Source organism: Eptesicus fuscus, chromosome 10, assembly GCF_027574615.1.
Source record: "Eptesicus fuscus isolate TK198812 chromosome 10, DD_ASM_mEF_20220401, whole genome shotgun sequence".
Taxonomy (NCBI): domain Eukaryota; kingdom Metazoa; phylum Chordata; class Mammalia; order Chiroptera; family Vespertilionidae; genus Eptesicus; species Eptesicus fuscus.
Genome location: NC_072482.1, coordinates 54,563,541 through 54,589,071, shown reverse-complemented (window position 1 = coordinate 54,589,071; position 25,531 = coordinate 54,563,541). Strand labels below are relative to the sequence as shown.

The following is a 25,531-nucleotide window of genomic DNA, read 5'->3' as shown; positions in this document are numbered from 1 at the left end:
TGAATGCAAGTGGATCAATTCCCTTGAGGGTTCTGATAGTGAAATTTTCTTGTTTAAGGAGATGTACATTTAAAATGACATTCTTGCTTTATTTAATTAGTTTTGGAAAGTTTAAAGTTATGTACTGTAAAAATGTAAATTAAAAAATTACCTATAATATAATATCTGTAACATTTTGTGAGCTTGACCACATTAAGTTCAAACATTTTACTCTCTTTAAAAGATTTCAGGCAAGCTGGTGGAAATAATTTAAAGGTTAAAGTCAGAGCTGAAACCAGTTATTGCCATAAATATCAGCCAAGAAACTGAAAATGACATTTTCTTTGTGGGAGTCAACAGAATTTGACAGAGACTCTTTGGCTTCTGTTTTATTGCCATGATTAGAAGTGCAGCTGTTTTTTATAAGGCAGGCCCCACAAGTTGGGCCAAGTAGACTGCAGTGCCAAAGAAATAAGCTACAACACTTATAGTGACATCCTGGAGGGATACCCATAGTGCACGTCAGTATGAGTTCATCCTTCTTATGAAAATAATATATTAAGTTCATAGAAAGTACCGGATTGTTAGCTTTTCACTTCTGCTTTAAGCCTCTGAAGTTTGTATACATAATTATAATACTGGTTTTGTGAAACCAGCCCTCACTTATTATGGTGTTTCTGTCTAAAGCAAACCAAACCTAGCCCAATTTGCTCCAACCATGTCTTTTACTGTCTTCTTGTGACTGTGAATGTGACTGTTGGCATAGCAGCTTGATGAAGGTGTTCCAGAGTGACATCTGACATATTGAATTATTATTAAGAGTGTGCTGGTAGAAACATGTGTGCAATTTTGTTGGTTTATCAGTGGAGTTTATTATGACTGTGTAGCCAAAGTTTTGTCTTTTAATTCCCCTCACAAGACTTCTTTAGTTTTCCTTAGCATTCAAGCCTTAACTCATACCTGGGAAATTAGTGTCCTCTTGACTCACATTATGCGTTAAGTTCTCATAAAACGTGATATTGCTATTGCTTGTTTTTCTCTCCTTGTGTTTTTCTCTTCATGGACAGGCAGTAATAGCTTTTTATTTATCATTTTGTCATCAGGGAGGGAGTATAGAAGGGCATACTATTTATTTAGTTGGGGTTTTGTTGTCATTATGCTTCTTGGGTGGAATGTTTTCAGTATGAGAGAATTTTCAAGAATTGACATTTGTGGGCATGTTAAGTATTTTTGGTTACACTTTTAAATGGTGTAAATGCATTTCATTAAATAATATGACTTATGAATTATGCATTGTGATTTCTTATTGCTTTTTTGTAAGTAATAAAATATGGCTCGATTTCATTTTACAAAATAACTAACTCATCTTATTTTCACAAAATCTTACAATCTCACTTCTTTCAAAGATTTAATAGTAGATTATTCTCTTGAGGTCTTTTGTTGCTAAAACGTAATTTCCTCCACCCAGATTGATTCAAAATGAATTATTGTCATGAAACATTAAAGCACATGAATCTTATGTAAAGAGAAATCAACAGTGGCCATGCACTTCTTGTTTCTTAATTAACAGAATGCATTAATTTCTCAGTGCATTTTCAAGTGGGAGTTCACATTGGAAATTTGGTGTTTGGTAAAGATGTAGGACTCTTTTTATGACAATGAAAAACAAGATGAATCAGGTATTTGGAGTTTACATTAAAACATTAGATATTTATATCTATAAAGCAATAAATCATTGTTGTTTTTAAACATTCGGACAATATTGAATTATAGATCTCCTTTTGTTTATTCCTAAGGTAAATATTTTTTATCTAAACAGAAAAGTATTTTATAGAGCTGATTATAAAGTCCATTCACTACAAAAATGTAGTATCTAAAATGTAATAGAAAGTGAAAGTTTCTTTATAATACCAGCTGCAATGGAACAGTTTGATACATGTATCTTTTTATATCTTTTTGTATTAACAAACTATATTTAATTAGTTATTTTACTATTCTGTGGCATACCTTTTTTCTTTTCTAATACATTTGTCTATAAGTGTATATGTACTAACATATGTATATCTTCTTCTATTTAACTACTGTAATTCATGAAGCATATATCATGAATTATTTATTCAGCCCGGATTAATAGATACTCAAACTTTCTTTTTATTATAAATGGTAATATAGCAAATATCTTTGTGCTTGATTATTTATTTGGCTTTCTTATTTCAGTTAGTTTAATTTGGATAAATTTTTTGAAATGGAATTTTTAGGTTAAATGATATATAAGTTTATTAATGTTAATCATTTATACATGACATAAATAATATACTAGAGGCCTGGTGCATGAAATTTGTGCATGGGTGCGGTCCCTAGGCCTGGCTGGCAGTCGAAGCGCAAGAATCTGGCATGGAAGGGCAGGTCCCAGCTGAACTCTGGGCCCTGGAGAGCACCTGGGCTCCTGGGCCCCCCCCACGCCCCCTTCTGCCTGAGTCATCTTGCCCCCACCCACCTCCCTCAGCACCTAGAAGCCAGGTGGTGGCCCTGTGCACTCCCCCCCTCCCCCGCCACCGCTGGTTGTTGTCTGTGGGGCAGTCGGTGGGGCAATTAGGCCTGGCTCGTACCTGCCTTGGCCTGGTGCCACCTGCTTACCTGCTTCACCATCCCGCCGCGGTCCTGCTCTCGTCGGGGCACATTGGGGCCAGCAAAGCCTCCACTGCCGCCCACTGCCAACATTGCATTGCTGATGCCCACCATGTTCCGTGCCGCCCCCTGGTGGTCAGCGCTCATCATAGCGAGCAGTTGAACTCCTGGTTAAGGGAACAATTTTCATATTAGGCTTTTATTATCCTACCTAATAAAATAGCAACATGCAAATTGACCGTACCTTTGCTACACCCGAGCCACGCCCACCAACCAAAACCACACCCACCATCCAATCAGGGTGAGTATGCAAATTACTCAACAAAGATGGCAGTTAATTTGCATACGCTGAGGGAGGGAGGAGTGAAGACTGAAGACAACTTAGAAGGAAGAAGGAGGAAAAGCGGAAAGCAAGGTGGCTGCCAGAGGGAAAGCCCGGGCGGGGCGGGGGGGGCGGAGTGGGGCAGGCGGCAGCGGCTGCTTGCAGGATTCTTCCTGCAAATGGGCTACTAGTATAGGATATAAAGATACAAAAATTACCAAAAATAGTCAATTTTTAAAAAGTCTTAAATACTCAGATAAATAAAAATTATTTTTCTATTTTGCAGTTTTTCGATTATTAGAATGGTCAGTGTTTTTATTAACTTGGTATTTTTATATTTTGATAAAATTAAGTTACTTGATTAAAAAGTCTGCATAAAGTATGAAGATTAAGAGTAATGAAATCAGTAAACTTTACCAGTTTTTAACTTGGACTTTTAATTTGGACTTTGGTATTGCGTATCTGAGTTCCAGTCCTTGCCTTGCTTACTGTCCATTTATCCCTGAGGGAGTTCTTTAATCTCTCCATGCCCCAGTTTCCTCATCTTTAAATAAGAATAATAAAAGACCTACCTCAGAGGTTTTGTTGGGTGTTAAATGAAATAATCACTGAAAGCATTTAAAACAAAGCCTAGTATCTAGTAAGTGCTCAATAGAAAAGCTCTTTAACTGTCATTATTACCATTAAGTGGATTAAGGAACAATTTATTTGCCAATTTAGATAATTTTATCTTAGTATTTGTTTGTAATGCAAGAGCATTAAAGTTAATGTTATATATTTTTATATCATATTAGTCCATTATTCTTGTCATAGATTATCTAGTTTTTGTTTGGAATAATCAGTGAAGTGTAGTGTCAGGTTTTCCCCTGGTTCCTTTAAAGGTTGGGGGAAGGAGGTGTGTAGTTCAGAGGTGTAGTGGAGGCCCAAGAAACAGGCTCCTGGTGGTCCAGAGTCACCTGCTGCACCAGGAATTCTTGAGGACAGAGAACAAGTCCCCACAGCTTGCCACTTGGTAGGCAGTGTTCAGTATACATTGGAGGAACGGGAGGGTACGTTTTAGGTAATAGCAGCACATAGTGTAGGCTTGCACTTAACAACAGATCTGGTCCTCCGATAAAGACAGAGAGACTTCGGTGAGGCCACAGGTTTAATGCCATAGGTATTGGGGGTAGGAACTGAACCTGCTGTATCATCCATTCTGGAATTTTTAATTGGGAGAAGCCATTGAAGAACTAGCCATATTGTGACCAAAAAAGAGAATGTTGAAGCCAGTAAGTGGAGGGACTTATTTAAAATAATTCAAAGTGCTGTTAGAAGAGTAATCCTAGAATGGTAAAATTCTAGGAATAACGAGAATTTTCTAATATAATACTTTTGTAATGCTTGAGAGCTCATGTAGGCTTTTTCATTTAATCAGATGCTTCTTTAATTTTACCATTTCTTAAAAGAATCAGTTGTATTTCTTTGTGTATCTTTTTTCTTTTCCTTTTTTTTTCATAGATATGGTCACATTTCAAAAACTAGAAACCTTTAAGTAGTAAAATTTTTCTTATTTATCCCTGTTCCCCATCTGCTTTCCATTAATAATCATTGTATTTAGATCATATGTATTTTATGTGTGAATGTCTACAAGCAAATATAAATATAGATTCTTATTCCCTGTTTCCTACCCCACCAACTTTAAAGAAAAAAAACTAGGATACTATAATGTTGTTCTACATCTTGCTTTTTTTCACATAAGGAGAATCTTTTCATCTCAGTAAATAGAAAACATTCCTATTCTGTTCTATGGCTGCATACAATCCATTATGTGGCTGTGCCCTAATTTATTCAAGTGGTAGTGTGTTGATGGCATTTGGATTGTTTCTAGTTTTTGCTACCACAAACAATTTTCTGATGAGTAATCTTTTGCATACACAGTTTTGCAGATGTGCAAGTATGTTTTGGGTGTATTCTAAAAAAGTGAAATTGCTAAGCCCAAGGTTGTAAGCATTTGTGAAAGAAAGGTTTTTATTCTTAAAATGAAATTGGCCATATTTTGAAAGAATGCATTAGTATTCATTGGAAAGTGAGTATCTTAACAATGGATTTCCAACTTTTTTTATTACAGCTCACGTTAAAAAATTATTTTCCATTGTAATTCAGTATAACCCAAACACAAATAAAATTTTCATGAAGCAGTATTTACCCTTATCATATGTGATACATTGTACTATTTTCTTTTTCTTTCACATTGTATTCTTTAAAAATGCTGGCACAGTTCACTAAGTTGAACATAACTCCTATGTGAATAGCACTGACCTAGAGTCCTATTATCTGTGGTAAAAGGGGATCCCTATTTCTACTGTAATGTCCCAAGAGTTTCCTATGATTCTTATACACCTAATACAAAGAAATAAGCATGATTTTTACTGATTTTTTTCTAATGCTGTCTTAGTGTCAGGAGGATTTTAAAATTGTAAAAATTATATTTTAAAACAACACTTTTTTGGGGTATTCCCAGAGCAAATGTAACAGGAGCTGATGTAATTCAAGGTAACTAGTTTCACTGGAAACTGCAGTGAATGAGTGTAGAAAAAAGGTAATTTGGCTAGTATTTATAATATCTGATGGAAAACAATTGTCAAGCTTAAATAATGTGAGCAGAAAAATTTATACCAATCTCCTGATCTAGATATAGTCATTGTGTTTAACACAAAGTGTCTCATGTATTATTTAATTTATAAAAATTCGTCAGTGATATAGCTCAAAGATGGTATTATGACTTAATACCATTATGACTCAGCTAAAGCAAATACAGAAAAAACAACATCACTGAATATTTGCTTTGTGCCAGGTACTAAAGTCATAGAGAAGAAGCGGTCCGATGAAAACGAATGTTCTTTGTCTTTCCCCAAACATCCCAATGTTGAAAGTTTATGATGTTGTTCTTCTGCAGTCCGTGACTCGGATTGTGGCGGGCTTTTCTGACCAAGTTAAGGATTTTGGATATTTCCCTAAGAGCCTTTCCTGCAGTGCAGTCGGCTGTGTTCGCACAGTATAGTAATCAGTTTTGAAACACTATGTAAGGAATCTGGGTGCTGTCTAGAGCTGCACTGTTTAGCACGGTCATCACTAGCCACATGTGGCTGTTGAGCATTTGAAATATGGTCAGTCTGGGTTGAGAAGTGCTCTGAGTGTAAAAATATACGACTTTCTCAGACTTAATATGAATAAATAATACAGAGTGTTTCATTATTAATTTATTGATGCATATTAAAACAATATTTTATATACATTAATTTCACTTAAAAATGTTTTATAATGTTTCTCATCAAAATTTTAAATGTACTTATTTGGCTTGCATTATATTTCTGTTGGACAGTGGCAATCCACACTAAGAATGTTTAAAGTTTTTTAAACATTCTGTTTTTTGGTGTGTGTTTTTTTGTTTTTAGTGGGACTAGTTTATTTTTTAATATGTAGTCCCAGTAATTAAGATTTCCCTACCAATAAGGTGTCTGATGTTTGGTCTTCCATTATTCTTAGTGGAGTGTTCATTTTTAGTTAAAGACTGCTGTGACTATGTAACTATTGTACCTCTCTGAAAATGCAATTTTTAAAAATCCTTGATACAGAGATAGTAAAGCATCAAACAGACTTTCAAAGTACAGGGGGAAAGTTTGGGAAAGGTGGGGGAGTTATGAAATCAAACGAAGGACTTGTATGCATGCATATAAGCATAAACAATGGACGCAAAACTCTGGGGGGGGAGGGCATGTGTGGGTGTGGGGTGGGGGGGGTAATAGTAAGATATGTACACATATAATACCTCAATAAAAATATAAAAAAAAAAAAAAAAAAAAAAATCCTTGACCTCCCAAAGTAAGATGCAATTGCCTATTTGAAATATCACCTTGGACATGTAATGGGCCTTTCAAATAGAATGTTTTTTTTCCTCTCTCAGTCTGTCCTTTTAGCTTTTCTTACATCATAAATAGAACTGCCACCCATCTACTCAAGGAAAAAAAGGTCATCTTTGATATATCTCACTTCTTTCCACTCTCTCACTTTCAGCTCATCATCAAATCGTTGGTTGTACCTCAGAAATATAGTGTGTATCCTCCTATCTCTCTCTCTCCACTAATTACTTAGTGAATACTCAAGGATGTTAAGGAAGGTGTTCATGTAAATTGTTGTTTTTTTTAATCCCATGGCTGTTAAGTGATTTATGGTTTGGAGCATGGTTTGTGAAGAATATTAGAGATATGAGATTCTAGCATATAGAGCTTGGATTGAGTGTGCTAATCATATTCACTGAGTTGTAATCATCTCTCAAACTTTGTACCTAAACCACATGCATCCAGAGGAAACTTAAACTATTAAAGTTATACAGTGTATATCTTGGGTATCTGTATTATTTTTTCTAAATATATATGCTGAAATTGTAATGTTTACTGTGAGAATGTTTTAAACTTAAGCATCTGATTTTTATACTAGATTGGAAGGTATGGCACTGTTTTGATACCTTGTTAATGCTTTTTAATTTACTGGATGCATAAGTACTTATATTTGATTATTATAAACAATTAACCAAGTATGTTTAGGGTACATGGTTGGTCTTCCAGGTAAATAGCATCCGATTATTTTGAAAAGTACACTGTGCACTTGAGAGCAGCCTATGTAGCCAGTCTTTGATAAGAGATGTTAGATACATATTTTCTATGGAATTAATTACCTTAGGAGTCATGCCATATGTTTCTGTTGGACAGTGGTGATCCACTACTAGTCGTAGTCTGATGAATTCAAAATATATATAGACAAGTGGATTTAGGAGGAAGCTTTAACATTTAAAATACTTTTGATCTGCTGATTATGGCATATTTTGAAAATGCTTAGTTAAGACCAATTAAAAGTGAAAATTATATATGTTTAGAATGACTATCTGGGCCAAACATGAAACCTTTATGATAAATGAACCATGAGACACACAGTTTTTGGAATAAAAGCAAATCCTAAAATGCTTAGAAAAATAGTTGCAGTTTAACATTATGCATTCATTAATGCATAAAATCAACACATATTTCTTTTATTCGAGGAATAACAAATGTTTGGAAGCAATGCTTGTTAGCACCATTTAATTAGACATTATAAATAAAACTGAATATTATTATTACATACTTTAAAATTGGAGTAAAATAGTTTTGATATAACCATGCTCTCTTTTGTTTTAAGGTATTTGTGAATATAATTTGAATATTATTCAAATAGAAGAAATCCCTTATGCATAATGAGCTTTAACTTAATTATCTCATGTTCTAGTAGCTAGCTCTCAGACACAATTAGAAATATACTAGTCCTCTAGTGATAATTTTAAAATATTTTTCCAATTGTCCTTACACATTTCTTTTATTTTTTCACCAACAAGTTTAATGATGACAATTATTTCATTAATTTTCATAAATTCAAAATGAGAAACAAAAATAAACTCTTTGGGAAAGAGGGTAGACCATGAGCTGTTAGAAATCATTTATAAATTTTTGGAGTTTTTTTTTTATTTTGTTTTGTAACTTGCTGTTTCTTTAACAGACTGTATATGTGCAAGTATATTTTAAGTATTCTTTTGCCACAGTTTTTTGGAAATGAATGTAGACACTAATTGACTAGAAAAATAAATCATTGTGTAATATATTATTTTAAACAATAAATCTGATGGTGGTTTGTATTTGGAAATAAGACAAACAGTTCAGGTCCCATTTCTTCCACAGTTAGCAGTGTGGACTTGGGTGGACTGTTATTTAACTTCTTGAGGCCTCGGTTTCCTTTGCTAATTTCTTTATATTGTCTTTTAGGAAAAACTTCAGAGGTTTCTAGAGGATTCTCTATGTAGTCTGGTCTTCATAGTTTGGTCATGGCCAACTTTCCTATCTCTATCACACCACTACTAACATTTAACTACCTCTAGGTGTTTAATATTTTTTTCTTCTACCTGAAATGGCATTCTTCTTAGTGACTTTTCCCTTGGATACCTCAGCACATAGTTTATCTTTACTATAGAAAATTAAAATGATGTAATATAAATTCTAACACACTTTTTAAAAAATATCACAACTAATACATTGTATGGCTCATTTTAGACACTCTCTAACTTTTGTTAAGAAAATGAATGCTTAAGTGGATATATCCTTTGTATAATAATAGTTATGAGTCGACTTTAATACAGTGTTGTAAACTTCCATATAAAATAGGTTTTTTTGTCAGGATATTCTTCTAAGGTTTTAGTCTACTTCTTGCTTGAACTGTTATCTTTAAGAATGTAAGAAGTAAATTTTTATTTATTTATTTTTTTTATTTTTTTTTTCTTTCGAAAGATTTTATTATATAACAAGCATGTCTTAGTTGACACTTTAGACCTTTAACAACATTTTAAATCTCTTCTATAAAAAGATAATTTATGATAAATCATTTAATAGAATAAAATGCTCTTCTTCCAATTTATAAAACATCTGTATCTGGATATAGTATTTTTGTCTGTCCACAATGTTTTCATCTCTCCATATAATTTGTGCACAGACATATTGTATTTTAGTTTATAAGAATAAAAACTCAAAGTCATAGCCATTTTTTTTAGGACAAATCTCTTTTCTGTCAAACGATTTCATAGTTCTATTTTTTTTTAAGTTCCTGATGCCCCTTTGCCTGTGGCTACAGGAGCAGTGTATGTGGCCCCTCTTACAATCAATGAGACACCTCACTGTAGGCAGATTGTAGGTGGCTGAGGGGAAATAGAGACTCTTTAACTGGTGAACCAAAGAGCCTCAAAACCTTTTTTCACCACAACTGAGGTTGGCGTTTATGACCACGTGGACTTCAGAATATCTGGTTCTGCTAAGGCTGATGTGGCGGCATGGAAAATGATGATTAATACAGAGACAGTAAAGCATCAAACAGACTTTCAAAGTACAGGGGGAAAGTTTGGGAAAGGTGGGGGAGTTATGAAATCAAACGAAGGACTTGTATGCATGCATATAAGCATAAACAATGGACGCAAAACTCTGGGGGGGGAGGGCATGTGTGGGTGTGGGGTGGGGGGGGGGGTAACAGTAAGATATGTACACATATAATACCTCAATAAAAATATTAAAAAAAAAAAATACTGAACTCCGCTCCTTTAAAAAAAAAAAAAAAAAAACAAATATACAGTGCTTGTAATAGACAGTATTAGTTGCCCACCCTACAATGCTTTGCCCCACTTCTTCATTGTTAATTGAATCCTCATCTTGATCACTCTTCATATGACCTATACTCAGTGAAGACGCCCCTTCAAATGTCTAGGGGGTGAAACTTCATCTAATCCAATCATAGTAATTCTATTTTTCAAATCAGTCATTGTTTTAGGAATCAACATGCAACATAATTCTGCCCAATGATTTGTGAGCGGAAGTCTGCTAAGGATCTTCATAAAAAGTTTTCCTCCCTGATAAGAGGCAAATTGAGAAACTTTCTCTCAAAAAAAGTAAGTGCTGACTGGGGCATCAGCAGCTATCTTGCAACCATGAGGAGATAAACCGAGGAAAAGGCCAACATGTTGAGAATAACGAAACAGAAACTGGGGTCTTGATATCATTGTGGAACCACTAAATTAAACAACACTGAAACTGCCTTTCTGCTAAGCTTTCATTTTGTGAGATAATAAATCCCTCCTTTTGTAAAAGACTTACAGTTTGTTTTCTATGAGTCCAAAGCACCCTCTCTGACATGATACTATCCTTATTAGCATATGTCCCAGGTTCTAAATTTTCATTAATAAGCTCTTTTCACCTGCAGCAGCACTGAGCTCCTATCAATTCCCAGTTATCTGGGGGACACTGTGTAGCTCTTTGATAGACTCAAGAAGTAAATTTTTAATTTATGGTTGGATATAGTTTTGTTTTGAACTGCTATATACGTATTTTGGTTAATTCTAGTTTACTCTTTCTGTAGAGGATGATAAGTATGCAGTGCATATCTTTTTAAGACTTTCCCCTTCATTCATTCAATTTATTTATTAGTCAATAAAAATTTATTTACAGGTTTATTTGTTCCCAGCAATTGGTTAGGTACCAGGGAAATATAAAGAGTAATAAAAATGAATCCTTAGTTTCAATCCAGTGGGCCATATATACATATAAACAAATCATTTCAATATTTGTGGTTAAGGGTCATAATCACAATATAAAAACAGGGTTGTATGAATGTCTAGCTGCTAAAAGAAATGGAAGTTTCTTAAATCATTTTAAATATGGCAAAGTATAAATAAGTAAATGTAATAATTGCTTAAGGAATTAGAGACGGCCAGAGATTACAGTAGAACTTGAAGTTGAGTAATGATGATGCCTTTGTTAGTGTTAGGAAAGACATTATAGATGGTGCAAAATCACAAAGGATGTCAGAGCATTGTACATAGAATAGCAGTGGTGAAAGATAACAAGGGTTTACATTTTAAAGGATCCTGTTTAGGGCACACGCTGTCTTAATTTTTTTCTCTATTAAAACAACATTAACAATAGTACTTATACCATAGAATTGTTCTCATAATGAATTAAGGACTATATCAAAGTGCTTACAATTGTGTATGTTGTAGTGTAAGCTCTGAATAAATGTAATCTGTAGCTGTTATTCCTATAATTGTAGCTGCCTTTTCAAAAAGTTTTTAAAAATAATCCATAAGATATTGAAACAGAAATTTTCATTGATTTATATCACCAGGAAGTTTCTGGTTTGCACATTCATTAATCATCTTCAATATAAATAAACTAGAATATCATCATATATATTCAAAAGATAGCTATGTTTAATTTTGTTTCCTTACCTTATTAACTTATCATTGTTTTATACTTAGATTGTGTACAAAGATACAGGTATAGATCCATTATCATATCGTTTTCAGATTTAGTGAGTTGCAATTCCCAAATGCATTATTAGAATTGTATAATAGTTGTGAATTGCTCTCAATTGCCCATACTTTCATTTAAATATAGGACACATTGAGAGACTGAACAATTTAGTCATTTGTGTGTTATTTTTTTTTTAATCAAGGTAAGTAAATGTTTGCATTTACTGTTTTATATGGGTCCATCACATTATCCTATCCAAATAAAGGGTAATATGCAAATTAACCATCACTCCGTCACAAAGATGGTGGCACCCATAGCCACAAGATGGTGGCGCCCAGTCCTCTCAGCCCCGCCAGAGTCCCCCAGTCTCAGGGGGGCGGCCGCTGAAAACGGGCAGTGTGAGCGGCCTGGCGGAATGCTTGCTTCGTTGCCACTGCGACGAGGCAAGCATTCCACCCCAGCCACGGAGTGCCTCTGGGCAGTGGGCATGGAGCAGCCGGGGTGGTGGTGAGGGGGGAGACACTTGCGTCGTTGCCCCGGCGACAAGGCAAGCGTTCCGCGCCTGGCCGTGGATGGGCCTCTGGGCAGCAGGCGTGGAGCGGCCAGGCCCCGCAGAGAGCTACTGGAGCACGGATTCGTGCGCAGGGCTACTAGTTATTTATAATGGGTCATGTCTTTTTTAGATTGGTCAGCTGGCTTTTAAAGGAATGAAGAGACTCAATAGAATTCAATCAATTGTGTTTGAGACTGCCTACAACACCAATGAGAACATGCTGATTTGTGCCCCCACTGGAGCTGGAAAGACCAACATTGCAATGCTTACAGTTTTGCATGAAATTCGACAACATTTTCAACAAGGTGTTATCAAAAAGAATGAATTTAAGGTAGGAAATCAACAAGCCAGATAATAGCTTTTTAAATTGGAAAACTAAAAATTATTTGGTCGTTGTACATGTTATATAAAATTCGTAAGTCTTTTAGGATTATTGTACATGAAATCACATAAAGAATGCTGCTTGATTAAGGCAGTCTCTGTTTGTGTTATGAAAATCCTACTACTCCTGTGAAAATCTATGAAAATACATTTAGCTTTGAAGCAGAAACAATTTTCCAAGTGATAAGGCTATATAAAAAAATTCCATTGTCTTTTACATAGCTGTATACTTATCCAACAAAGGTAAGTACTTTTCATATATCACTATTAAGATTTTTCACTAGAAGTGGCTAGAATCATATTTTGCAATAAATTATGACTTGTATTGACTACTATAAAACAAATGACATTGTAGTTTTTGCTCATTTGTCAAGCTAGTGTTTCTTTGGTACAGATTGTGTATGTTGCTCCAATGAAGGCCTTGGCAGCTGAAATGACAAATTACTTCAGCAAACGTCTACAGCCACTGGGCCTCGTTGTGAAAGAGTTGACTGGTGATATGCAGTTGTCAAAAAGTGAAATTTTACGAACTCAGGTATGTTGCATACTTACATTTTTAAAATATCTTTCTTTTTTTTCCAGATAATTGTGAAAATTGCTAAATGGCTATATCTGAAGTAACTATAAAACATAATACATAATTTAATGAATTTTATTTATAACCACGTCTTCTACAAAAGAGGTTTATGGTGGGGCTTCGTTTTTTTTTTTTTTTTTTTAAATATATTTTATTGATTTTTTACAGAGAGGAAGGAGAGGGATAGAGAGTTAGAAACATCGATGAGAGAGAAACATCGATCAGCTGCCTCTTGCACACCCCCTACTGGGGATGTGCCCGCAACCAAGGTACATGCCCTTGACCGGAATCGAACCCGGGACCCTTGAGTCCGCAGGCCGATGCTCTATCCACTGAGCCAAACCGGTTTCGGCAGGGGCTTCGTTTTATGGTATTGCTTCTAACTGCGATTTTTGCTATATCTTGAGTTAGATTCCTGGTATAGATTTTAAGTCCATTGACAATAAATGTTGTTCTTTTGAAACAAAAGGGAGTAAGGATAAGACAGACTTCAGTTGTAAGAGCAGAATAATATGTAGGTATTTAAATGATTCCCCTAGTCTCCTAAAACATTCCATAAGGATTATTTAATTAAAGGAAAAGTTTTTAGTCATTTTTTATTTCATCACATAGGAAGTTACTTAATCATGCTATGGTTATAGCACTCCATTAGGTGACATGCATGACAGCAAAAAACATTTAAGATTCACAGTTTCTGCCCTCAAGGATCTTATGACTGAGTAGGCAAAAACTATGTTAGATATACAACTAGATTATCATTAATGGATGCAACATGTAAGTAAGGTGATGTTTATAGTGCTTTTAATAAATAAAATGGCAAATGATCAAATATTAATGGGGTAATTTAGGGAAGTTTGATAGAAAATAGATGATAATAGCTTTTGGAACATTGAATGAACATTGATTTAAAATGTGATTGGAAGGTGTATTAAATGTTTCCTTGGGCTGCCATAACAAATTACTACAAGCTGAGAAACTTAAATTAACACAAACTTAGCTCTCACAATGCTGGAGGTCAGAAGTCTGAAGTCAAAGTATCAGCAGGGTTAGTTTCTTCTGGAGGCTCTGATAGAGTACTTTTCTCCACATCTCTCTCTCAGTTTCTGGTGGCTGCTGGCAATTCTTGGCATTCCTTGTCTGTAGACACATCCCTCCAATCTCTGCCTCTGTCTTCACATGGCTTTCTTCCCTGGGTGTCCTTTCCCCTACTCTTCTCTTCTAAGAACACTATTCATTGGATTTAGGCCTTTTCCAAATCCAATATGAATACATCTCAAAATGTTTTACCTTGTTTTAAGAGAAGTACATTTTTAGAAATTTTCATCCATTGTATGTAAAATTAAGATAAGTTGCAATAATTGTCCTTAAAGTCTAATGGAAATAGGGAGCTATGTAATGAATCTGATCAGGTGTGCACCTGTCTGCCTTGGGGAACCTGGGGCAGGGCCACCTGTGTGGTCTGCAGATTTGAAGCAGTGCCTATTGTCCTGAGGTGAGACTGTTTCCTGTGCTGTGTAGTTTCAATGGAAATCGGGACGGGACCCTTCCCATGATTTTGTACCTTTGGTTTATGGAATGTCATATTAAAGTTCTGTTTTATAGCTTTTATTTGATATCAATAAAAGTCTGTAAAATAGGTAAAAAAAAGAAAAAAAAAAGATGTTTTACCTTGTTTATATCTGCAAAGAGCCTTTTTTCCAAATAAGGTTACATTCAATTTCTGGGTGAATATCTTTTTGGGTGTTACCATTCAACCCACAGATAACAGGTACACTGAACCACGTGACAAAAAAAAAACCAGGTTCCAGTTAAATGTATTTTGGGGTTAATAAAGATGAGTGCATTATAATCGATATTTGTGTCAATTTTACCAGTTGCCTTTCATAGATAATTTTTTTAAAGTTGATCCAAACCCATGCATTTTACCCCATAACATTTTTGTAGAATCTTATTATTCTAAATTAATTTTTCTAAAAACCAATAATTATATTTGATATATTAAATGCATAATGCCTTTTATCATCATTAGTTTAGTATCACCTGCCTGGAGCTATTTTAATAATTTCTTAAAGTGCCTTTTAATTAAAAGGACTTTCTCTAGTCTTTGATATATGATTAAATTTGTAATATTCTCTATGAAATTTGAGAGATTAGATATCATTTAGCTTTTTCCTTGAAGCATTCTAAATTTGATTTCGTTAAACTATATTTTTACATAGAGTAACTTTCTCTAACAAATGTTGGTTCTTTTTACATAATTTGTGCACCTAACACAATGACCTGACTCATGTTTAAAATTTTAAGTTTGTACAATAAAGAGAAGGGAGTTTTACACATTTGTATAGCACAGTCCAATATTATGTCCAGTTTTCTTATTTAGGGAAACATTTGGTTTTGAAAGCTTGATCATATTTTCATAAAGTGGCGTTATATATGCTAGGTTCCGAGGCTGCTCCCAGGAGCTCTGAACATGTACTTGCAGAGATCAAATCTCAAAAACTACACCTCAGGCAGGACATGGACTGTTAGATAATTTTTTTAGTGTGTGATTTTACTTTTATAATGTCTTGGTAAAGGCTTATGCATTAAATCAAAATCTGATATTTTACCAATTATCTCTATTAACAGTTAAATTTCCTGAAATTGGAACCAGTCTAGAGCACCTGAGACCATGCTTATGCTGTATCTTACTTAAAAAAATGAATTTTGTATCCTGGTGACTACAATGAAGTTTAGGGAAGAAATTAAGTCACATTATTCCTCTTTTATTGCTTGGAGATAAAAAAAAAATAGCATTAAGAAATTTATTGTAAATGATAAGTTTGGCTTTGGCAATCTTATCTCACTGTTATGTCAAATCCAGGGCCCTTCCTCTGTATGTTTCTGCTTTAGTCTTTCTGCACACTATTAAAAGACTTGTCTAAAAAACCCTGCATTGATTTTGTCATTCCCTTTGCTGTAGAGCAGAGGCTCTCAAAATGTGGCATGGGTTCACCTAGGGATTGCTAAGACTCTTTCAGGGGGTCCACAAGATTAAAACCAATATTCATATTAATATTATGATGTTATTTTCTTTCACTTGCATAATGACAAGTATTTAGTCTTATGTAGTCCAGGGGCTGCATAATGTATGATTGTGTTACTGACAGCTAATGGAATCAGTACTTTACGTTCTTGTGTTGTAAAAATTCCTGAGTTTGAATTTCTAACATAAGAAATATTCATAGATATAACCCACAGGAACAAAAGCTCTTTGGGGTCTCAGTAATTTTTAAGAGTGCAAAGGAGTCCCCAAATTAAAATGTTTTGAGAACCATTATTGCACGGGAAAGCGCCTTATACATGGCATTGGATTTGCCACAATCTACATGCAGCCTAGTTTTCCACCTTATATCCAAACTACTTTCCAATACAAAATTATGACCAGACCATTTTTGCTTTTTCTAAGATAACAATACTCAAATAACATTTTCTCTAATTTAGTAAGTTTCCTCAGACATTTTCTTTTTTTTTATGATGCCTTCCTTTATTTAATGACATTTGTTCATATCTTACCTACTCTTCAAAACTCTGTATGAACACTGTGAGTACTTTTATTTTCTTTTGCCTGTGTCTTATAGCAGCAACACTCATTTATATTTATAAAGTACTAGGGGCCCAGTTCATGAAATTTGTGCCCGGGGTGGTGGGGAAGAGAGGTGGGTCCCTCAGCCCGACCTGCTCCCTCTCCAATCTGGGAGCCCTCAGGGGATGTCCTACTGATGGCTTAGGCCTGCTCCCCATGGTTCTCTGCTCTCTGCGGACCTACCTGCTTGATGCCACTGCAGGCCCTGGTATCTGCTCTCTGTGGGGACCTGCTTGCCCTTCACCTCCGGGGCCAGAGGCAAGCAGGGTCCTGCTGTCTGCTCTCTGGCTCGCCGCCGCAGGGGCAAGAAGGGCTCTGGTGTCTGCTCTCTGTGGGGGTCCTGCGGGGGACTGCTTGCCCCTTGCTGCCCTGGCCAGGGACAAGCAGGGCCCTGCTGTCTGCTCGCTCACTGTGGGGATCGTTCCCGCTCCGCCCCCAGCCGCTTGCTTGCATGCCGGCTTGGAGCGCCTGGGTCACGGGGATGTTCCCACCCTGCCCCCGGCCGCTTGGCGCCTGCGTGCATAGGCCCTGAATGGCCAGGGGCGTTCCGGGACCCCGGCCGCTCCGGGCCTACACGTGGGCCTACAGGCTCAGAGCGGCCTGGCTCCTGAGGACGCCTGTCCCCGGGATGTAGGGTGCTTGGAGCTGGTGCATGCACAAGCAGCCACCCTGGCCGCTCGGCGCCTGCATATGCAAATTAACCTTCCAACTTTGGCAGGTTAATTTGCATACTCACTTCTGATTGGCTGGTGGGTGTTGCGAAGTGACGGTCAATTTGCAACTTTCTCTTTTATTAGTGTAGATTACCTTGTCCACAAAGTCAATACTTTTGCATCCTGTGTGGTCTTAGAAATCTGGACCACTCTCTCTCAAATAAAATCTTGATTGCTCTTATACTGTATCTGTGTATTGATACTAACGAAAGAATATTTATGGAAAGGCAGGTAGCATTTGAATTCAAATGATCCAGGCACTGTGCTATGTGTATATGCATCCTCAGTCAGTACTAGAACCTTATTGAGTAGTGTCTCCATTTTATAAATCCAAAAAGTCAAACTCATTAAAATCTACCTTGATTTACAAATTAAATTTTCAAAAGGTTTATGAGTATCCCTTTTTCCCCATTTGCTCATCTATGTACTTTTCTAGACCTGCTCTGTATCCTTTGTGAATATTTGTTAACTCTGCAAGGGCAGGAGCCATGTGCTTGCCCTCAATAAGAGTTTATAAATTGTGATGCTCTTCTAGATTGTGATGCTCTTTATTCTCCGCTGAAGTAGCCCTACTGCCAGTGATGCTAATTTTTTGTAGACCTGAAATGAGATCTTTCTACATATTCGCACCTTATCTTTCTACATATTTGCACAGATGAATAGACTACTGCATCACTGCCTTTGATTGGTTACAGAGAGAGCACAGCAGGAGGACTGCTGAGCACGTGGGAGTACAGACATACTTGACTTTTATTTTTGAAGTTTTAACTCCCTGCTTTCCCTACTATGTTCCACTTTTTAAATTTTAAATAGCCTTTCATGATTCCCATTTTATATTTTTTGGTAAATAAATATCCCAATAATTGATACAAATATCATCTTAAATTTTTTCTGTCATTTTTCAAAAATGTTTTCAGAGATGTTAGTTTATCTTTTTTTTTTTTTTTTTTTAATATGGGAAGGCAAATTCTCTGTCATGCTGTCCTGATCATATTATTCCCTTGCTCATAAACTTTCACTTATTCTTTATTGCTTCTTGAATTAAGTCCAACTACTGAGCTTGTTAAGAATCTTGTTTAATTAAGTATAATATGGAACATGATCTGTTTTGTGGTTCACTAGGGACTGTCAGGTCTAGTAAGAGTTATGATTTTATTGAGGTTTGAATGTAAAATTTTCTTTTACAAGATAGAATTATATAATTCTATGATTTATTGTCAGGAGAATAACTCTTTGATGCTCAACTGAAAAGCAACTTTGAACAACTTAGTAAGTTTCTCATCAGTGAAAACACCCACCTCTTTCCGCTTACTTTTTATTCTACATCTGCCATTAATTTCAAACTTCTCCCAAATGTACTCTTTATGAAGAATTATTACTTTAAAATATTCATTGTGTTTTTTAGTTGTTCCATTGAGTAATTCCTCATACCTTTTCCTTATACCTTCTCTTTCCTCAACTCAGATGACCCCTTCTGCATTCCTTCCTAATATCACAAATGCAGTGTTCCTTTGAACCTCAGTGAAAATACTGGTCAGAAATTTTAGAAAAGATTTCTCCTGTCCTGACAGTAACTTTGTATCAAAGCATAGCATTTGCTCTAAGTTCTAACATTCTTTTCCTCTTATATTTGTTTGCTCATTCTTATCCTGGGCAGGGTTTATCTGTGCAGCATTGGGAGTTGAGATGGGTTATTTCAAGTTTTATTTTTGTTTCTATTTTAATTGAGGATGGAGTAAGATTCTGTTCCCCTCTTTCAGGCCCAGGAAACAGCAAAGGGCACCCTGAATGTCTATTTTGTTATTCTGCTAGATTAGAGCTCTAGCAACCTTAGAGGGTGTGTGTGATGCATATCAAGTGTTCATGTCATGCGCAGTGTTAATGTCACACTGCCCTTATTTACTCCTTTCTCAATTAGGTTTTTCCTGTGGTATATATTTTATCAATTTTTCAAAAAGAATATGTATATGCTTAGGGGCGTGGTGGGGGATAAGACAAAGGGGAGATGGGGAAATTGGTTAGAAATCCCATATGCTCAGGTTGCAGTTTTATCTGAATATCTATGCATATGTTTAATTAATATTGCTACCTTTCTGTATAAAATCTGAAATGTCTTTATTTTATCTCCATTCCTAAAGGATATTTTTGCTAGATATGGATTTGTCGGTTGTCAGTTTTTTTCTTTTAGGACTTAAAAAATGTGCCATTTTTTCCTAGCCCCTAAGGTTTCTGAAGTAATATCCACTGCCATTAAATTATTTTCCCCCTATAGATAATATGTTTTTGGTTCCTCTCAGTCTCTTTTCAAGATTCTGTCTTTGTTTTTACTTTCCAGAAGTTTTATTATGGTGTATCTAGTTGTAGATGTCTTTATCATATTTAGTGTTTATTCAGCTTCTAGAACCTGTAGGTTTATTTCTTTTGTTAAATTTGGGAGTTTTTAATTTAACATGTATTTTGTAGTTACAAACTTTCTATTTTGTTTTTCTTTATCTTCTGTTTATTTGCTGAAACTATTTAATTAATTAATTTATTTATTTATTTATTTATTTTCATTTGTTTCAAGTGTGTTTGAAATTGTTCCTTAAGGGATTTTTATGATAGTTGCTTTCAAAGTCTTGTCAGGTAATTCCAGCAGCTTTATAATCTCAGCGATGACATCTGTTGGCATATCTTTTCTCATCTGTGTTGAGATTTTTCTGGTTATTGGTTTTGTAAGATATTTTCACTTGTATCTTAGACTTTTTCGATATGTTATGAGACTCTGGTTCCTAATTAACCCTGTTCACTCATGTCCCTGGTGCCAGTCTCAGTGCGCAGTGAGGTTGGGGGTAGCACTTTTTTCCTTCATGGTGTTGGGCTGGTGTTGTCCAAAAGGTTCTGTTTATCAGGGCTTCCCCCTTCAGTACTTTGCTTAGAGAAAGCTCTCATAAGGTGTTTTGCTTTATTTGGAGATAGGTTCTGCACTCTAGCTTTCCGAGTTGTGAGTTTTCTCAGTTCCAGGTTGGAATATATAGAACTTCTATATTTCCAGAAAGTGGAATTGGTAGATTATATGGCAGTTCTCTTAATTTTTTGAGGGTCCTCCCTACTATTCTCTATAGTGGCTGTACCAATTTAAAATCCCACCAACATGCAGTGTTCCCTTTCTTTCATATCCATGCCAGCATTCATTATCTCTGGTCTTTTTGATGACAGCCATTCTAACAGTCATGAGATGAAGTCTCATTGTGGTTTTAATTTGCATTTCCCTAATGACTAATGTGCTGAGCATCATTTCATGTACCCGTTGGCCTTACATATTTTGGGTATTAATCCCTTATAAGATATATATAGGGTTTTTTTTTTTCTTTTGTTGTGCAGAAGCTTTTTAGTTTGATGTGGTCCCACTTGTTTATTTTTTACTTTGTTGCTTGTGCTTTAGATGTCATATCCAGAAAATCATTACCAAAACCCAAATCAAGGAGCTTTATTCCTATGTTTTCTTCTAGGAGTTGTATGATTTGAGGTTTTACACTGAAGTCTTTAATTTATTTTAAGTTAATTTTGTGAGTGGTTTAAGATATAGGTCCAGTTTCATGTCTTTATATCTGAATATCTAATAATTCCAGCACCATTTATTGAAAAGACTGTCTTTTATCCATTGAGTATCCTTGTCTCCCCATCAAACATTATTTGACTGTATATACTTGGTTTGATTTCTGGGCTGTCAGTTACATTGGTCTATTTACCTGTGTGTCTTTTTTTTTTTTTCAAATATATTTTTATTGATTTCAGAGAGGAAGGGAGAGGGAGAGAGAGATAGAAACATCAATGATGAGAGAGAATCATCGACTGGCTGCCTCCTGCACGCCCCCCACTGGGGATCGAGCCCACAACCCGGGCACGTGCCCTTGACTGGAATCGAACCCGGGACCCTCCAGTCCCCAGGCCAACGCTCCATCCACTGAGCCAAACCAGCCAGGGCCTGTGTGTCTTTTTATACCAGTATCATACTGTGTTTTTTCTCATTGTGGCTCAGCCATTTATTTTTAAAAAAATCTTTATTGTTGAGAGTATTACAAAAAGTCTCCCCCCTTTATTCCCCTTTGTTCCTCACCATGTGGTTCCCACCCATTCCAGGCCTTCTCCACCCTATTGCCTGTGTTCATGGGCAATGCATATATGCACGTAAGTTCTTTGGTTAGTCTCTTTTAGCCCCACCTCCGCCTTTCCCTCTGAGATTCGTTAGTCTGTTCCATGTTTCCATGCTTCTACTGTTATTTTGATGACTATTGCTTTATACTTCACTTGAAATCAGGAACTGTGATTCCTCTTGCTTTTTTCTTCTTTCTCAGGATTTCTTTGGCTATTTGGGGTCTTTTGTAGTTCCATATAAATCTTAGGAATGTTTTTTCTACTTCTGTTAAAAAGATGCCATTGTAATATTGATAGGGATTGCTTTGATTCTATAGATGGCTTTTGGTGGTATTGACATTTTAACTATGAATTCTTCTAATTCACTAACACGCAGTACCTTTCCATTTATTCGTTCTTAATTGATTTTCCCCCCATCAATTTCTTGTCACCTCCTCTTTAACACTTATGTGGTTTCTCTTTTTAATTTTAACAGTTCTAGTGGGTGTGTAGTAGCATCTCATTGTGTTTTTAATTTGCATTTCCCTAATGACTAATAATGCTGAGCATCTTTCATATTTATTTTTTTTTTGGGCATCTGTATATTTTCTTTGGTGATGTATCTTTACAAATTGTTTGCCTTGTTTAAAGTATTTTAAATGCTGGTTTATCTTAGTGTTGAGTCATAAGACTATTGTATGACCCTAAATACAAGTACTGTGTTGAATATGTGCTTTGTAAATATTTTCTTCTAATTGGTAGGCATTCTTTTCATGTTCATAACAGTGTCTTGAAAAGTAAACACTTTTCATTTTTACAGACTCCTAATTTATTGACATTTTCTTTTATAGTTTGTTTTGTGTATCCTGTTTTAAAAATATTTGCCAAGCCCATGATAAGATTTTCTTCTATGATTTATTCTAGAAATTTTATATTTTGACCGTGTTCCATTTTAAGTTGATTTTCTGTGTAAGATAGAAGTAAGGAAGGGATGCCGTTTTTTTCTTTCCTTTTTTTTTTTTTTATGAATACCTGCTGATCTGACACCATTTGTTGTCCCAGTTCTCTTTTCTCCATTGGATTGCCTTGGCACCATTATTGAAAATTAATTGACCTTATATGTTTGTGGCTCTGTTTCTGGATTCTGTTCTGTTCATTAATTTGTATGTTTACCATTATGCCAATATCACACTGTCTTGAATACTATCTACATATCTGTGTATATATAAAAGCCTAAGCGACCATTCAACCATTCGACCGGTAGCCATGACGCTCAACACACAGGCATGGAAACATGGAACAGACTGATGAATCTCAGAGGAAAGGGGGATTCATGTACCAGTGGGGTCCCTCGGCCTGGCCTGTGAGGATCGGGCCGAAACTGGCCCGGTGCAAGAGGGTCACCAATGGGGTCCCTCAGCCTGGCCTGTGGGGATCAGACTGAAACTGGCCTGGTGCAAGAGGGGCACCGGTGGGGTCCCTCGGCCTGGCCTGTGGGGATCGGGCCAAAACCAGCAGTTTGACATCCCCCAAGGGGTCCCGGATTGTGAGAGGGCGCAGCCAGGCTGAGGGACCCCACCAGTGCACGAAATCCATGCACTGGGCCTCTAGTGACTATATAATATGTCTTGGAAGCAGATGATTTAGTAAATCCTCCAACTTTGTTCTATGTCGAAGTTGTTTTGATATAGTCCAGGTCTTCTCATTCCTACATAACTCTATATGTTTCGGTTTAATTTGATAACTTTTCCCATCTAGTACTATGCAATCTTATCTAGAAATCATAGAATATAGAGATAACAAGTTATAAAAATGTGAGATGGGGATTGTAACTATTTTTAAAAATTATTTTGCTAAACTTGAACCCCCTGAATACAATGCTTTAATGGCAATGAAATCTAAAGTGACTCAAAAGAGATTATAAATGTTTTAAATGTAGGGAAAAAATATCCACAACACTCTAATATTATTTATTATTTTAAGATATTTACTAGTAATTGCTTTTTAATACTTTTAGTTTTTTTATTTTTCCTTCTCATTTCAATGCATATTTTTTCATTACTGACAAATTTAATAATAGGCAAACAAAAATTATGTAACATGTCCAATTACAAGTTATTTCAAGTATATTCTAATTTTTGTGCTAAGATATATTAATATATTTGATATGAGGCACTATGGTCATAGTGGTACATTGAAGTTAATTGATTATTATACATGTGAGCTATTTAGGAAAGTGCTTGGCACATGATTTCTTAAAGAGCATTAACTATCTTTTAATAGAATCATGCAAATAAGCTGTTTATATCCTGCTTTTTTATCATTTAACAATGTGTCATGAACAGCTATTCATGTCAATAGTTATATGTCCACAACAATTTTAATGACATTAACCATACAAAGTGGATTGCTGATTGTTGGAAAGGACCACACACACACACACCTGCCATGTATTCTTCATTTTCTTAAATTAGGGTTATATAGTGCAGGGCTTTCAATGTAGTAGCCACTAGCCACATGTGACTATTTAAATTAAAATTAAATAAAATGTAATAAAATTGAAAATTCTTTCCCTCATTTGAACTAGCTCCATTTCAGCTGTTCTGTAATCACCAGTGGTTACTGAATTAGATAATGCAGATATAGAACATTACTATCTTCACAGAAAGTTCTATTGGACAGTGACAGTAGAGTGTTTGGAGGAAGCATTATGGCAATACAGAGGCTGAGGCAGTTTCCCTGCTTTTCCTTTTGTTAGGTGGCATATAGCTCCAGCATACAAGGTTCTGTCAACAGTTTCGAAAGCAGCTAATTATTGCTAAGCCACTCTGCTTTTGTAGAATTTAGTCTTACAGTCTCTGGTCTTCAGTTTAAGAAAATGTTTACAAACATTAGGCTTTCTTTGTTCTGAACCTATTTTGGTACAGTTCTCAGCTATATACTTGAGAATCTCTATTGACATTATTACAGATGTCCCCTATCCCCACTTCATTTTGCCCCCTGCCACCTCTCAACTCCCCCTTCACCTCATGTTGTCTGTGTCCATGGGCTATGCATATATGCGTTTGTGTTGGCTAATCTCTTCCAGTCCCCCCACTCCCCTCCCCACAGTGATCTATGGCCATATTAGAAATCAGTTTAACTTCAGCCCGTATATCTTTATATTACATATCTAGGCATTTAAATTGCCACATCACTATGTTGATTATAGTTTGCTCTGGAAAATACAGCATAGTTTTATAGCTTACTTATAATCATCACCACCCCTTCCCTCAAATCTCCTTCTCTCACTCAATGTTCTATTTGGTATTAAGAGCTAAAAAGAAAGTAACATAAATTTAAGCTGCCTTATAAAACATGGAATAAGAAAAACTAAAAGGAAGTGAAAATGGTGCACAATGTAGATTTTATCAGCACAAAAGGATTTGTTTCAACTTATGGATTTTGTAAAGATCTGAACTTCTGCCATACATTAGGACAGTCAGGATATTGAGGATAAAATCATTTTCTAGCTCATTAAAATACTGTTATTTGTTTCATAAATAAGTGAAGAATACTAATCTTTTGAAATCATTATTCTCTAAGCTATTTAAGTACAGATACAGTTTTTAAACAGGTTGAAAAACCCAGTCTTAATGATGAAATATAAATATTCTGTTGTACTGATTTAGTTTAGAAATTAGTGTGGTATTCTATTTGTTATAATGTTGCTTCTTATTTCCCTAGTTGTCCTCTTTGTTTGGTTTGGGATTTGTTTTTAATAGTACTTATTTTAGAAGCTG

General features: G+C 35.6%; 1 protein-coding gene across 1 annotated transcript in view; it reads left to right on the top strand.

Annotated features, from left to right (window-relative positions):
- ASCC3 (activating signal cointegrator 1 complex subunit 3) overlaps window positions 1-25,531 on the top strand; it is a 262,237-nt gene that overhangs the window by 60,873 nt on the left and 175,833 nt on the right. Inside the window, exons 9-10 of the mRNA XM_008153441.3 lie at window positions 12,468-12,668; window positions 13,113-13,253. Coding sequence (XP_008151663.2) covers window positions 12,468-12,668; window positions 13,113-13,253 — 342 coding nt within the window. The remainder of the gene's footprint in view (window positions 1-12,467; window positions 12,669-13,112; window positions 13,254-25,531) is intronic.